At 41.6% G+C, this 14,966-nt stretch overlaps 1 protein-coding gene across 1 annotated transcript in view; it reads left to right on the top strand.

Moving 5' to 3' along the window:
- Nucleotides 1–14,966, top strand: part of adamts2a (ADAM metallopeptidase with thrombospondin type 1 motif, 2a) — an 83,545-nt gene that overhangs the window by 33,787 nt on the left and 34,792 nt on the right. The window contains exon 3 of the mRNA XM_079847498.1: nucleotides 864–1,032. Within this exon, the coding sequence (XP_079703624.1) occupies nucleotides 864–1,032 (169 nt within the window). The remainder of the gene's footprint in view (nucleotides 1–863; nucleotides 1,033–14,966) is intronic.

Below are 14,966 nucleotides of genomic sequence, written 5' to 3'. Positions count from 1 at the left end.
TAAACGACTAGCTCAGCGGCCTGCACTCTGCCGGGCTTCAGTATTGTGATGACTGAGGGGGCTCCGGCGTGACTTTAACAGCCCTGTTTGAAGTTCACATTTGATATTCCTCCACATCAGAGAAGAGGTCTAACATTGCTATTCAATTCGTGCTCTCATTGGGGCTGTCTAATTTGCTATGGAAGCAAAGGGAAAAGACCCTGTGCTCTGGCAGGGAAAAGCCAATAAGTCGTAGGGACTGCGACGTGTCCTACAATCGATTAGCTCTGTGTGTCTAAAGCCTTGTAGACTCTCTCTCTCTCTCTCTCATTACGTTCTCAGCACCCCTGGCAGTGGATGCGGCTCGTCGCTCAAAGCCAACGATCTCAACTAGAGACAGCGAGATCGGAACATGAGCTGTCAAGTGTGTCTGTCAGTGAGTTTGTTCACTCTGGCAGAGAGATTCATATTGATCTTTGCCCGCGGTTTGGATTTCCCTCTTTGCCCTCATAGACTATTCTCACCGTCATCTTTAACTGCACAAACAAGACGATCTCATGTTTGCTCCCTTAAAGCAGCGAATTGTTCTGAAACATTAGCGAGAGTTTGTTTTTGCTTATGACAGGCAATGTCACAGAGTTTTAGAGATGGTCGGGGCCCGAACACACGAGTTAGTAGCAGAAAAGGGATGGATCGATTCAGAGATCGGGTTGCCCGAGGGTTTCTTCTAAAGCTGATGAAAACATGATATAGCAGGCTTACAGAAATAGCCTTTATAGCTGATTCGCTTAATGGACTTGATGTGCAAGCTTTGTGCTGTACCTGCCTTTGAAATTCCTAATCTCTACCTCTCTTTCTCTCTTTCTCTCTTTCAAACCTGTCAGGCGGGGATGATCCGTGCAGGTCAAGAGGAGTTTTTTATCGAGCCACTGGAGAGAGGAGGCGACATGACAGGAGAGGAGGAAGGAGGACCCGGGCGTCATCACATCGTCTACCGCTCCTCTGACATCAAGAAGCCGCCCGTCAATCAACCCGCTGACTTTCACCCCAGAGGTCAGATCACCTTTATGACACCAGCTCTTCATGGAGCGCTGCAGCGAGTCCTTCACATGCATGCTGATGACTAGGGAGGGATACTGAGGTTCAATTTCAATGCTGGTTTATGGCTGTTTGGTGCCGGTTTGGCTTTGTTTTTCTGATTAAACTGGTTGGCCAAGGGAGGATTGATGGTAAAGTTAGCAGGGCTCAGCAGTTTCTTCTTGCCTGGTCAACCCAGTAGTTAAAATTTCTACTTGCTTTACCAGCAGTTTCTCTGTGCCCACCATAAAAGGATTATAAATACATTAATTTTAATGTACATTCATTTTAATTAACTTTAACAGCTCACTGACCCCCTCCTTCCTCCCCAATTGCTGAGAGGTTTTAGTTTAAATAAACTAAATCCCTGCCAGAATAGGCACTGGAATAAACCAAATCTACAACATCTAGGCTATATATTGTATATAGACACTACACAGTTATGAAATTCCATAAATGTATAAACACTTTTGCTGTAAAATAATGGCATACATGGCAAAACATTACTGATTGGTTTGTAAGTTTCAATCCATTCTTATTGATGCTACCAAGACGCAAATCATTCTCAAATCTCAAATCATTATTGCAATTTCGACAAAACCTCACAGATAAAAATTATTTTGTGGTGAAGTAAATACTACAGAAAAAAACAATGTAATTTTCATGAAAAAGTTGATAAACAAGAATTTGCTATTAAATCTCTGAGGAATGTTTAAGTGTACAAGGCATAAAAACGTATGTACATGACTGCACTGGCCTTTTCACTTTGATCCAGATATGAACGGGGTAAGATAAAATGTTTGGCATGATTGTTCAAATAATGTGTGAAGCACATTACATTTTAAAGCGTGTTAAATGTAACCCTTTTAGCAATACTGCTTAGGCTGTATCCATTTGAACTAGATTACAATCAGAGTTTCACTGTCTATCAAAGCTAAAAGCCAAGTCTTGTAGTGTAAAAGAAATAGTTTCTTTAAAAACTGACAATTCAGGTGAGTAAATAATGTAATGTTTTTCGGTTGAACTATTCCTTACTAAATCAGGATACCGTATGTGGATGAAGTAAAGAAAGTTCTCCAGGGCTGAGTCATTGCCCAGGCTGTTCGTACGTCCCTCCACCCCCTTCTTTGTCTTGCTCAGCATCCCGTGTGACGAGAGGAGCAGCATAGTGACTGGATAAAGTCATAAACTTCTCTAAAAAGGATTCACATGTCACTTTGAGTTTGAGCGGTCGAGTTCAGCCGGGGGATATGGAGAGGCTCGACGTGTCACAGTCCTTTCGCGTTTTCATTTTTCTTCTCAGCCTTGTTGTTTCAGAGGGCTGCATGAATTGCTTAACTGCAGTGCTGCATAACAGAACCCTGTCTTGACCATTTGAGAGAAATTCTTTCTTATCCTTTTTAAAGGAATTTGGGATTAGCACTGTAATCATTTCCAGTGGTGTATGTAAGCAATTTACTTTTATTTTTAAAAGCAACATTACAATATTGCATTATGCATCATAAAAAGTAAAGGCCCATTCACATCAATAATGAAAACTGTATTGGTGTTTACACCAATGGACGATAATGTTATATGATAATTTTGTTATATTGAAAGTAGAATGGTTTTTGATTGGCTATCATTCATCGACTAAAACAAAATGCTCTGAAAGGGATCCCAACAATATCGTTTCTCTTTGTCGTTATTGTTATGGTTGTGGTGAGGACTTCACTTTTTCACATTTTTTATGGTCATAGTTAATATTTTAGGTACCTTGAATGGGCCTTAACTAATTACATTTACATAATTACTTTTTATGGAAGTAATACTTTAAGTTGCTTTTGTGTTACTTTTTTATTATTATTGGCTGACTGAGAGTCTCTCTTGTTGGCTTTTTTTTTTCTTTTCTTTTTTTTGATCAACTAGGGTGAATTCAAGTTGATTGGGACACCTTTTCCAAGTCATCTCAATGGCAAAAAGTGTCCCAATCACCCTGAATTCATCCCTAGTTCCCTACTATTCAAAAACGTGGGGTTGTTACAATATTGTAATGTTTTTGAACCTAGGAGGCATTTATGTGATCAAAAATATTTAATAATAATATAATATAGTAATATTTTTGTGGAAACTGATTGATGAATAGAATGTTCAAAAGAACGTTTATTTGAACTAGAAATCATTTGTAAAATTATACGTTAATGTCTCTGATGTTGTCACGGTGACACAACCATCTATCAGCCCATCGTCACCAGATCAGCACGCTCTGCCCACTCATTCACTCTCCCCGGACTACTGATTCAATGCACCTGCACCTCCTCATCAACCTGCACTTTATATACCACACACATTCTGCACACCAGACAGTCTAACAACGTCTAACAACGTACAGACTCATCTCTTGCTACAACTCCCGTTACCAGCCTGAGACTTACCTGCCTGACTACTCATCTTCGGATGCCAGTCTTCTGTCTTCTGTAGTCTGCTCCTGAGCAGGAGTGTGTGTCCTGAGTGTTCAGCCTGCACCATTCTTCAACCACCTGCACCTGTGATCATCATATTCCACCCAGCTAAGTCACAGTGCAACTGCTTGAACTTCACATTCACCCTTCCATTGACCAGTGTTTGTTCCCTGCATCCTATTAATAAACTTTGTTTATACGATCACCTGTCTGTTCTGCCCTACAAAGGCAAAAGACCTTATGTCGCTAGAGTGTGGAACTGAGAAAAATGACTTTAAAGATTTTTAGTTGTCCCGCCATATTAATTATAGGTAGGACACTGGAAATCTGGCAAATAGATGTTTTAGTAATGGAAATTATATACATAAAAAAATCTTGAGCTCAAACTTGACTTTTGACCACTATTTTAAAGTTACTGTACTCTGCCTTTGTATTGTCAGCAAAAAGTGAGAAGTCATGCCAAGGCAAAAGGCAGTAACTTCCACATTATCAATATTTAGTTGCTGATCACCATTAACAAAATCATTATAGTAACACCTGTATAAAATCTAGTGATCATGGCATTTATTTTGTATGATTTACAATTATTTATAGCCATCTACTTATTGCTATCCTGTGCTTTGGTTGCATTCTGATGGCATTATTAATACATTTGACATGACAAAATACCTCCTATTAGTCCAGCGTTGACTCGACCGCGTTTAGGGCGGGGCTGAAGGCGAAGTTTTGGCACTCTGCCAGCTAGTTTGCAGAGCTTTAATTGTTGGTTGTATTCATCTGATACGGCAATGTGTAACGTTTTTCTGTCAACTCTGCATAATCCTTCGCGATCGATATCGCACGTTTGTCGATGGAGCAGACCATACTAAATGTTCTGACCGCTCTGAGGACATCAGAAGTTAGAGCGACTGATGGCAGCTGTACAAGTACACAGGCTACACCGTAATTTTAATTTTAATGGACATTAAAACAAAGGCAGATAACCGTACAATCTGGTAGGTAGCATTATTTGATTGAACACCGGCACAGTAACTTCATATTGACACGCGGCTAAACAAAGGCAGAGCACCGTAACTCGTAATTTGAGCGTTCCAAAACAAAGCCAAAGAGCGGTAACTGATGTTACGGTGTTCTGCCTTGGTTTCTCATGGGCTTTTGGAAGTTACTGTTAAGACAAATCATTATTTTCTCGAAAAAAAAACGGAATTGATACAAGATTCTTGTCCACATGATAAAGAAGGTCTTGAATGTACCAAAAATATAAATAACTAATTTTCGACCAAAAACGAAGTTACGGTCTTTTGCCTTTGCACGGCAGTGTTCTCTTCCGTTGTGTGACAGAAGACCAGACCACCAATGATGCAGAGTTCAACAAACCCAGGTGTTGATCACTCCAGCGATCACTTTCCAGATCTCGTTCAAGCAGTTCGCCAGTCACTTCCTCCATCTACACCCGCTGCTTCACCTGCTGCCTCTGCCGGTCCCATGGCCATGGAGGAGTACATCAGGGAGGCATTACAACAATGCTTCATCCGTCCATCTACATCCCCTGCCGCTTCTAGCTTTTTCTTCGTGGCCAAGAAGGATGGAGGCTTGCGGCCGTGCATCGACTACCATCATCTGAACTCCCAAACGGTTAAATACAGCTATCCCCTTCCTCTGGTTCCGGCAGCCCTGGAACAACTACGCGGCGCTTGTGTCTTCTCAAAGCTAGAACTGAGGAGTGCATATAACCTTATCTGCATTCGCCGAGGTGACGAATGGAAGACGGCCTTCGTGACACCATCGGGGCACTACGAATACCGGGTTATGCCATGTGGCAGGTCAAACTCTCCTTCAGTGTTCCAGGGTTATATGAATGAAGTCTGCCATGAGTTCCTCCAATGTTTCGTCATAGTCTACATAGACGACATCTTAATCTACTCAAGAAACCTGGCCGAACATCATTACCACGTCAAGCAGGTTCTCCAAAAATTACGTGACCATCACCTCTACCTGAAGCTCGAGAAGTGCGAGTTCCACCACCCATCAGTCCAGTTCTTAGAGTATGTCATCGACCAACACGGCATCCAGATGGACCAGAGGAAGGTGGAAACCATCCAGAACTGGCCCCAACCCTGCAGTGTAAAGGAACTTCAACGTTTTCTCGGATTCGCTAACTTCTACCGATGCTTCATCCACAACTACAGTCTGATCAGCTCACCTCTCACCTCACTGCTCAAGGGCCGGCCCAAGTCTCTGTCCTGGAACCAATCTGCCATCGAGGCCATTAAATCCCTCAAGAAAGCCTTCCAGTCCGCTCCGATCCTGGTTCACCCTGATCCGGATCTCCCCTTCGTTGTTGAGGTGGACGCCTCTAGCACTGGGGTCAGAGCGGTACTATTGCAGTGGCAGGGCGATCCTCCATCCATGTGCCTTCTTCTCCAAAAAGCCATGCCCGGCGGAGCAAAATTACGACATCGGCAATCGCGAGCTCCTTGCCATCATGCTGGCACTGGAAGAATGGAGACACTGGCTGGAGGGAGCAAATCACTGGTTTGAGACAATAACCAATCATCGGAACCTTGAGTATCTGCGCAAAGCCAAGCGCTTGAATCCTCTCGCTCTTACGTCATCACTACTGGTGGCCGTCTATGAACCAGGACATCGATTCGTCAAGGCATGCTCAGTCTGCGCCGTTACCAACACGCCACGGAGACTCCCCGAAGGGAAGCTGGTTCCACTCCCAATTCCTCATCGTCCATGGTCTCACCTGGGGATAGACTTTATGACCAACCTGCCTTCATCCGACCACCATACTTGTGTGTTCGTCATTGTTGACCTTTTCTCGAAGGCTTGCAATTTGATCCCTCTGAAGGGCCTGCCTACTGCATTTGAGGCCGCCGAGAAGCTCTTCCTGAATGTGTTCTGTCATTTCGGCCTGCCTGAGGACATTGTATCAGACCGAGGCCCTCAATTCATCTCTCGGGTATGGCAAGCCTTCAAACTCCTGGGAGTCTGTCAGCCTCTCATGGGGGTATCACCCCCAAACTAACGGCCAAACTGAGCGGAAGATCCAAGAGATCAGGAGGTACCTGCGGTCATACTGCCACCAGAACCAAGACAGCTGGAGCCTGTCAGGCGAGCCATCGGAGGTTCCAGCTGTCAATCATTGGGTCCAGCAGAGCGAGAGGGTGTGGGACTCAGCACACGTGCATCTCCAACGGGCAGTGCGGAGACACAAGAGACATGCTGACGCCTGCAGAACCGCGACCCCGCAGTACCAGCCTGGCCAGAAGGTATGGCTCTCGACAAGGAACATCCGTCTTCGCCTGCCCTGCCGTAAGCTGAGTCCCCGTTACGTAGGTCCATTTATGGTGCAGAGGCAGCTTCAGTCTTCTGTCTTCTGTTGTCTGATCCTCTGATCCCGAGCTGTTGTGTGTGTTAAGCCTGTACCATCCTTCAACCACCTGCACCTGTGATCATCATATTCCACCCAGCTAAGTCACAGTGCAACTGCTTGAACTTCACATTCACCCTTCCATTGACCAGTGTTTGTTCCCTGCATCCTATTAATAAACTTTGTTTATACGATCACCTGTCTGTTCTCTTCCGTTGTGTGACAGAAGACCAGACCACCAATGATGCAGAGTTCAACAAACCTAGGTGTTGATCACTCCAGCGATCACTTTCCGGATCTCGTTCAAGCAGTTCGCCAGTCACTTCCTCCATCTACACCCGCTGCTTCACCTGCTGCCTCTGCCGGTCCCATGGCCATGGAGGAGTACATCAGGGAGGCATTACAACAATGCTTCATCCGTCCATCTACATCCCCTGCCGCTTCTAGCTTTTTCTTCGTGGCCAAGAAGGACGGAGGCTTGCGGCCGTGCATCAATTACCATCATCTGAACTCCCAAACGGTTAAATACAGCTATCCCCTTCCTCTGGTTCCGGCAGCCCTGGAACAACTACGCGGAGCTTGTGTCTTCTCAAAGCTAGAACTGAGGAGTGCATATAACCTTATCTGCATTCGCCGAGGTGACGAATGGAAGACGGCCTTCGTGACACCATCGGGGCACTACGAATACCGGGTTATGCCATGTGGCCGGTCAAACTCTCCTTCAGTGTTCCAGGGTTATATGAATGAAGTCTGCCATGAGTTCCTCCAATGTTTCGTCATAGTCTACATAGACAACATCTTAATCTACTCAAGAAACCAGGCCGAACATCATTACCACGTCAAGCAGGTTCTCCAAAAATTACGTGACCATCACCTCTACCTGAAGCTCGAGAAGTGCGAGTTCCACCACCCATCAGTCCAGTTCTTAGAGTATGTCATCGACCAACATGGCATCCAGATGGACCAGAGGAAGGTGGAAACCATCCAGAACTGGCCCCAACCCTGCAGTGTAAAGGAACTTCAATGTTTTCTCGGATTCGCTAACTTCTGCCGACGCTTCATCCACAACTACAGTCTGATCAGCTCACCTCTAACCTCACTGCTCAAGGGCCGGCCCAAGTCTCTGTCCTGGAACCAATCTGCCATCGAGGCCATTAAATCCCTCAAGAAAGCCTTCCAGTCCGCTCCGATCCTGGTTCACCCTGATCTGGATCTCCCCTTCGTTGTTGAGGTGGACGCCTCTAGCACTGGGGTCAGAGCGGTACTATCGCAGTGGCAGGGCGATCCTCCATCCATGTGCCTTCTTCTCCAAAAAGCCATGCCCAGCGGAGCAAAATTACGACATTGGCAATTGCGAGCTCCTTGCCATCAAGCTGGCACTGGAAGAATGGAGACACTGGCTGGAGGGAGCAAATCACCGGTTTGAGATAATAACCGATCATCGGAACCTTGAGTATCTGCGCAAAGCCAAGAGCTTGAATCCTCTCGCTCTTACGTCATCACTACTGGTGGCCGTCTATGAACCAGGACATTGATTCGTCAAGGCAGGCTCAGTCTGCAACGTTACCAACACGCCACGGAGACTCCCCAAAGGGAAGCTGGTTCCACTCCCAATTCCTCATCGTCCATGGTCTCACCTGGGCATAGACTTTATGACCAACCTGCCTTCATCCGACCACCATACTTGTGTATTCGTCATTGTTGACCGTTTCTCGAAGGCTTGCAAGTTGATCCCTCTGAAGGGCCTGCCTACTGCATTTGAGGCCGCCGAGAAGCTCTTCCTGAATGTGTTCTGTCATTTCGGCCTGCCTGAGGACATTGTATCAGACCGAGGCCCTCAATTCATCTCTCGGGTATGGCAAGCCTTCAAACTCCTGGGAGTCTGTCAGCCTCTCATGGGGGTATCACCCCCAAACTAACGGCCAAACTGAGCGGAAGATCCAAGAGATCGGGAGGTACCTGTGATCATACTGCCACCAGAACCAAGACAGCTGGAGCCTGTCAGGCGAGCCGTCGGAGGTTCCAGCTGTCAATCATTGGGTCCAGCAGAGCGAGAGGGTGTGGGACTCAGCACACGTGCATCTCCAACGGGCAGTGCGGAGACACAAGAGACATGCTGACGCCTGCAGAACCGCGACCCCGCAGTACCAGCCTGGCCAGAAGGTATGGCTCTCGACAACGGACATCCGTCTTCGCCTGCCCTGCCGTAAGCTGAGTCCCCGTTACGTAGGTCCATTTATGGTGCAGAGGCAGCTTCAGTCTTCTGTCGTCTGATCCTCTGATCCCGAGCTGTTGTGTGTGTTCAGCCTGTACCATCCTTCAACCACCTGCACCTGTGATCATCATATTCCACCCAGCTAAGTCACAGTGCAACTGCTTGAACTTCACATTCACCCTTCCATCGACCAGTGTTTGTTCCCTGCATCCTATTAATAAACTTTGTTTATACGATCACCTGTCTGTTCTCTTCCGCTGTGTGACAGATGTCACTTTTGATCAAATGAATGCATCATTGCTAAACAAGTGCATGGTAGTCCACTTTGCTTGCAATAACATCAATCAGTGTTTCCCAAATTCTTTGAATGCGGGATAAATGAAGGTATACAAGAATGAAAATAGTGAGGAACAAATGAATAAACCCATAACAGACCAAAGTCTCAAGTTTGCCTAGGTTTGCAAAGGTTTTTTTGGCAAGATGTATGCTGGTTGTCTTGACACTGACAACTTGTTACTTTTAATTGTGTTTAAAATTAAGATTCTAAAACGTTATTTCAAAGTGAAATGTGTATGGTCAGTATAAAGACTGAAGTCAGCAACTATTATAAGTGTTTTCTCTCACATTTCAGCCGATTGTTTCAACACAGCAATTGATACTTCTGTTTTTCTTCTTCTTTTTTTCCCCGAACACATCAAATTAAAGTCATAAATCAGTCATAACTCTCAGGGGTGTGTCCGTTTATCAGATTCAGCTTTATTCAGCTTTAACTTGAGTAGAAAGGTTACACGTGTGGCAGTAGGCTTGATGTTGAATTGCATTGTGGAAGTGCGGTTATGCCCAAGCCGGTACTAAAAATAACAGGACAATATATCTGTAAGTGAATCTCTGTGTCTTGAGCGAGCAGGTCTTTGGCGACATCAGCTGGAGCGTGTGTGTGCGTATGAGAAGCTGCTGCTCTCATTGAATTCCAGCAGAGACATGCTGGACTCAGGCAGCCAGTGTCTACGTGGCAAAGCTTGATGAGAGTTTAAGTTCTGCTTGGCAGACGTGCACAATTCAGAATTGCTGCAAAAAATGGTGGGAGGAGAGAAGGGTGAGAGGTTTTTTCCCTAAGTTTCATAATCAGATATTCTGGAAAAACTCCTCCGCTCTGTTTATATAATTTCTTTATAGTTTATTTGGTTTAGATAACTGCGTTAGAGGGTTTGTTTTGTGAATTACCATGAACTTGTATGGACCAGATTTGACCTTGACTTAGTCTTTGGCCTTCTAGATCTGTATTGACTCTATAATGATGTATCTCATGCTAACAGGGGATTAGATTGTGTATGAATGTCTTATTTTATTGCACTTTTTGGAAGTGTCTGCCAGTCTCACGCCTTTATATGACTTCAGAAGCTGTGGCTCCACTCTTTCTAGAAAGCTCTTATTCTGTTCACTTACACAATCATAAAAGGACTTCCTGTTACTGTAACCTGAGAAAGAGGGCTAGCCTTCACAATACTGAATCATCAATACTTTGTGCTTTCTCTACAAACATTGCTTTTGGTATTTTGATCACTGACTTATCAGAATAATGCAGGTGAATCCAGAGTTTCCCTCCGCTGTGGAACGTTTCCCATTTGAGGACAGCTGTTTTTCAAACTAAATTATTAGCATGTTTCAATCCAAGTTGCAAGTATAATTAGGCATTTTGTCTAATACCAATAATTAGGCCTATTTCCATGATTTCATTTTCACGGATGCAAAGCTAATATTAAAATTCTATACTGTTTTGACTAAATAAATTAAAAATAAAACACTAAAGATATGAATCAATTGTTTTAAATGCAAACATTTTTTATTTGTATATTACATCATAATGTTTATTCTGTAAATTACAGAATAAAGTACTTTTATTTTTCCATCATTGTTATATGCAGAAGAAAAACAATAATTGTACACTACAAGTTTAAAGTGTAAGTGTAAACATTTTGGAAATTTTATTTGATACATTTCTTGATTTCTTATTCATATTTGCTAAATATGTGGATGCAAATCTGTCTATTGAAAGCAATAGGTCTCATAACAAATACAATTGAAGATGACCTTACATATAAAGGTGGAAAAATCTGAGCCTTTTTGCCTTGTCACTTGTCACTGCATTTGAGAAGAGTGTCGTTTCTGCACTTTTGTGACATTTCAGCCCACACATATCAAGCTGCAGCATACCAAATATGCCATAATGCCTCCAGACAGCCATCGAAGACCATATAGGTCTGTGTGTGTGTGTCTGTATGTGTGTTCACAGCTTTAGAAAATGTGTTACAGCATGTGTTTTTCATTTAACGTTTTCCCAATCCCTGAAACAAAAACATTCCGGTTGTTCCATTGACTAATAGATGTTGGCTTGGTCTTACAGAAAGGAGGAGCACCGGCTTCCTCAAATGCTGCAAATATCTCCATTTGTGCTGGGCCACCTTTGCAGCAGTGCAATGTCTTAAGAAGGAGAAAGGAGAGCTAATGAAGAATGATCTTTTCCGTGCCTTCGAAATTCCGGCTTGTGAGATGAGCTAACTCAACAATGCTCTGATAACTGATGGTGCTTATGTGAATGAGACATTAACTTACAGATTACAGGGTTTATATGTTTAAGATTGATAGCCAAGGTATAAATGTGATGAAGTACTCCTGAGAGATGATGGGAAAATCGAGGTAATCGATCTACAATTCACATTCATTTGTTTGTTGTGCTTGCACAACTAGTCATTTTAAGTTGACAATGTTATAGAAAATGGCATATGTTTTTGGATGCTGGTTTGTTGATGTCAACCAGCAGATATGAATCGGCAACCAATTTTACCTGAAGTCCTGAAATATATATGAAGTATATAAGTACTTTATTTTCTAAAGCGCTTTATACAATATAGATTGTTTCAAAGCACCTTCACAATAGAAACAAATTCAAATTCTGCTGTAAAGCAGCTCTAACAAGTCAATAGTGTCATTATTATTCAGCTCAAGTCAGTTCAGTATTGATTCAGTTCAGTTCCATAACTGTGTAAAATTCATCAGTTGTGCACATACTGTTTACAGTGTATTTGTTCACATACAGTACAGGTCAAAAGTTTGGAAACATTACGTTTTTTTGTATTTTTGAAAGAAGTCTCTAATGCTTATCAAGGCTGCGTTTATTTGATCAAAAATACAGAAAAAAAACAGTAATATTGTGAAATATTATTACAACTTAAAATAATAGTTTTCTATTTGAATATACTTTAAAAAATAATTTATTCCTGTGATGCATAGCTGAATTTTCCAGCATCATTACTCCAGTCTTCAGTGTCACATGTGACATCCAGTCTATCACATGATCCTTTAGAAATCATTCTAATATTCTGATTTATTAATTTATTATGAGTGTTGGAAACAGTTCTGCTGCCTAATATATTTGATGAATAAAAGGTTAAAAAGAACTGCATTTATTCAAAATAAAATAATATTTTCTAATAATATAAATATTCTTTACTATCACTTTTTATCAATTGAACACATCCTTGCTGAATAAAAGTATTGATTTATTTCAAAAAAGAAAGAAAAAAAATTACTGTCCCCAAATTACTGACCAGTAGTGTATATTGTTGTTTCAAAATATTTCTATTTTTTTAAAAATTTGCTTTTTTTTTTTCTTTTTAGTTTTTATTCATCAAAGTATCCTAAAAAAGTATCACAGGTTATGAAAAAATATTAAGTGATAGACTGGAGTAATGATCCTGAAAATTCAGCTTTGCATCACAGAAATAAATGATAATTTAAAGTATAATAAACTGAAAACCAATTATTTTAAATTGTAATAATATATCACAATATTAAATTTTTTTTCTGTATTTTTGATCAAATAAATGCAGGCTTGATGAGCAGAAGAAACTTCTTTCAAAAACATTAAAAATAGTAATGTTTCCAAACTTTTGACCTGTACTGTACATGTATACGTGTGACAAACTCCTGTACACTCCACTGCACACTGAACAAGCAAAAGACACAAGAGAATAGTGTTTTACACGTTTCACATCTGTGTGTAGTTTGGTGTGTATGTAGCTAATCATTTTATGTTTGTGTGTAGAGTTACTACACACAAATAGCATTTTTAGAAGAGTTCAAATAGTTTTGAATGAAGTGTTTACTATTGCAAGTGACGTTTTGCATCTTGTGTGCATGTTTTGTGGTTTTGTGTGTAGAGTTTAGAGAAAAGGAGCCATGGTTTCAAAAACTGTGTGTAACCATTTTGAAAAACTGTACTTGTACAGTATAAAAACCATTACGTCTATGGAGTCCCCACAAAGATAGTAAATCAGACGTGTGTGTGTGTGTGTGTGTGTGTGTGTAGGCTCATATTCCTCTGTGCTGAGTCACTCCTTCATTGAGGATACTCTTGCATGTCCAAGACCTTCATTCATCCGGCATGCAATATAGTTTTTTAATCTGTGTTGTTGTAATAGAGGGACAAGTTGGTCCATTCATAGACAACCTACATTTGTGCAACATTCATAACCAATACATTTTGTCATTGTTCTTGTCTTTGTTGAAATCAGTGCAGATTGGAGTTTATTGAACTTTCCTTGCATCACCTGTTTGTTGAACATTTCAAGTTCTGTATCTTACAGTTTAATTTACTTTGACTTAGCACACATTTTTCAGTTACATCTGTCAGCATTGATTTAAAAACCAAGCTGTATACTTGTTTTGCATGGAAATTTGTTTTGTTTTGCAATAATCATGTCTAATTTGATTCAAAATGAACTTTACCATCAGAAGTGTAAACATGAAACAGTGTCTCTGAGGTATGTTTATACAGAAAAAACATGTCAAAAGAGCTTCCACTGCCATATTCAAAGAGGATTTCTCCAGTTGTTAACAGATCCGAATGACTTTGATTTCATTTTCAAAGCAAAGGTTCTACTTGAAAGCTTCTAAAAGATTCAGTTTTCATTTTATCCTTGCAGATTTTCGCAACGCACCCATTTCCTGAATACAAATAACCCTGATATGTCAGAACTGACAAGCCCAGCACTCATTGATTCGAAGAATTATGATAATTGGCAACAGTTACTAACTGCCTGGCCTTCATCAATATTCTGTACATCAGCATTGCCCCTTGCAGACTGATGTTGGAAACCCCGGCTACAGTTGAAAACGCCAATGACTTCAGGTCAAGGGATAACTAGGAGCAGACGTGGTATATCAGAATGGCAACCAGAATATAAGATGCTTGTTTGTAGCTTTATATTTTTAGCCAATAACAAAAGAACGCAGTGGCACATTGAAGGCCGTTACCCTTGAAATATGATGACTGTGGGATTCGGTTGGGTGTCAGCTGACATTGTGATACTTGCTTGACTGTAGCAATGAGAGTATAGTGTAATGATGCTGACTTTACAGTAATTTCATAGTTTTACCTTGGGGTAGTTCACCCCAAAATGAAAATTCTCTCATCATTTACTCACCCTTAAGTTTTCTTCTGCTGAACACGGGTACAGAATACAGGTTTGGAACAATTTGAGTGTGAGACAGAAATTATGAAAGAATTTTAATTTTGGGTAAACTGTCCTTTAATACTCACATTATCTATAAAAGTTAACTATATTAGTGCTACTTAGGGACCAATGTGTTTTTGTAAATAAAATATAACTATCCAATAATTCATTATTTAATCAGTGGGTTTTTTTTTCTGGTACAAACACAGTAAAGTAGTTTAATTGAATCTCAGTTAGGATGACAGTATCAAACATGAACAGGTAAATTCATACTTAGTACAACAAAAACAACTAATACAATTTTAGTCTAGGCACTGCTTTTAGTTACAGCAACCCATGGTCTGTGCTGATTCTCATTT

This window comes from Squalius cephalus (genome assembly GCF_949319135.1).
Source record: "Squalius cephalus genome assembly, chromosome: 17".
In the NCBI taxonomy this organism is placed as follows: domain Eukaryota; kingdom Metazoa; phylum Chordata; class Actinopteri; order Cypriniformes; family Leuciscidae; genus Squalius; species Squalius cephalus.
Note: the sequence above shows the minus strand (reverse complement) of the source record. Positions and strands in the feature narration are given on the sequence as shown.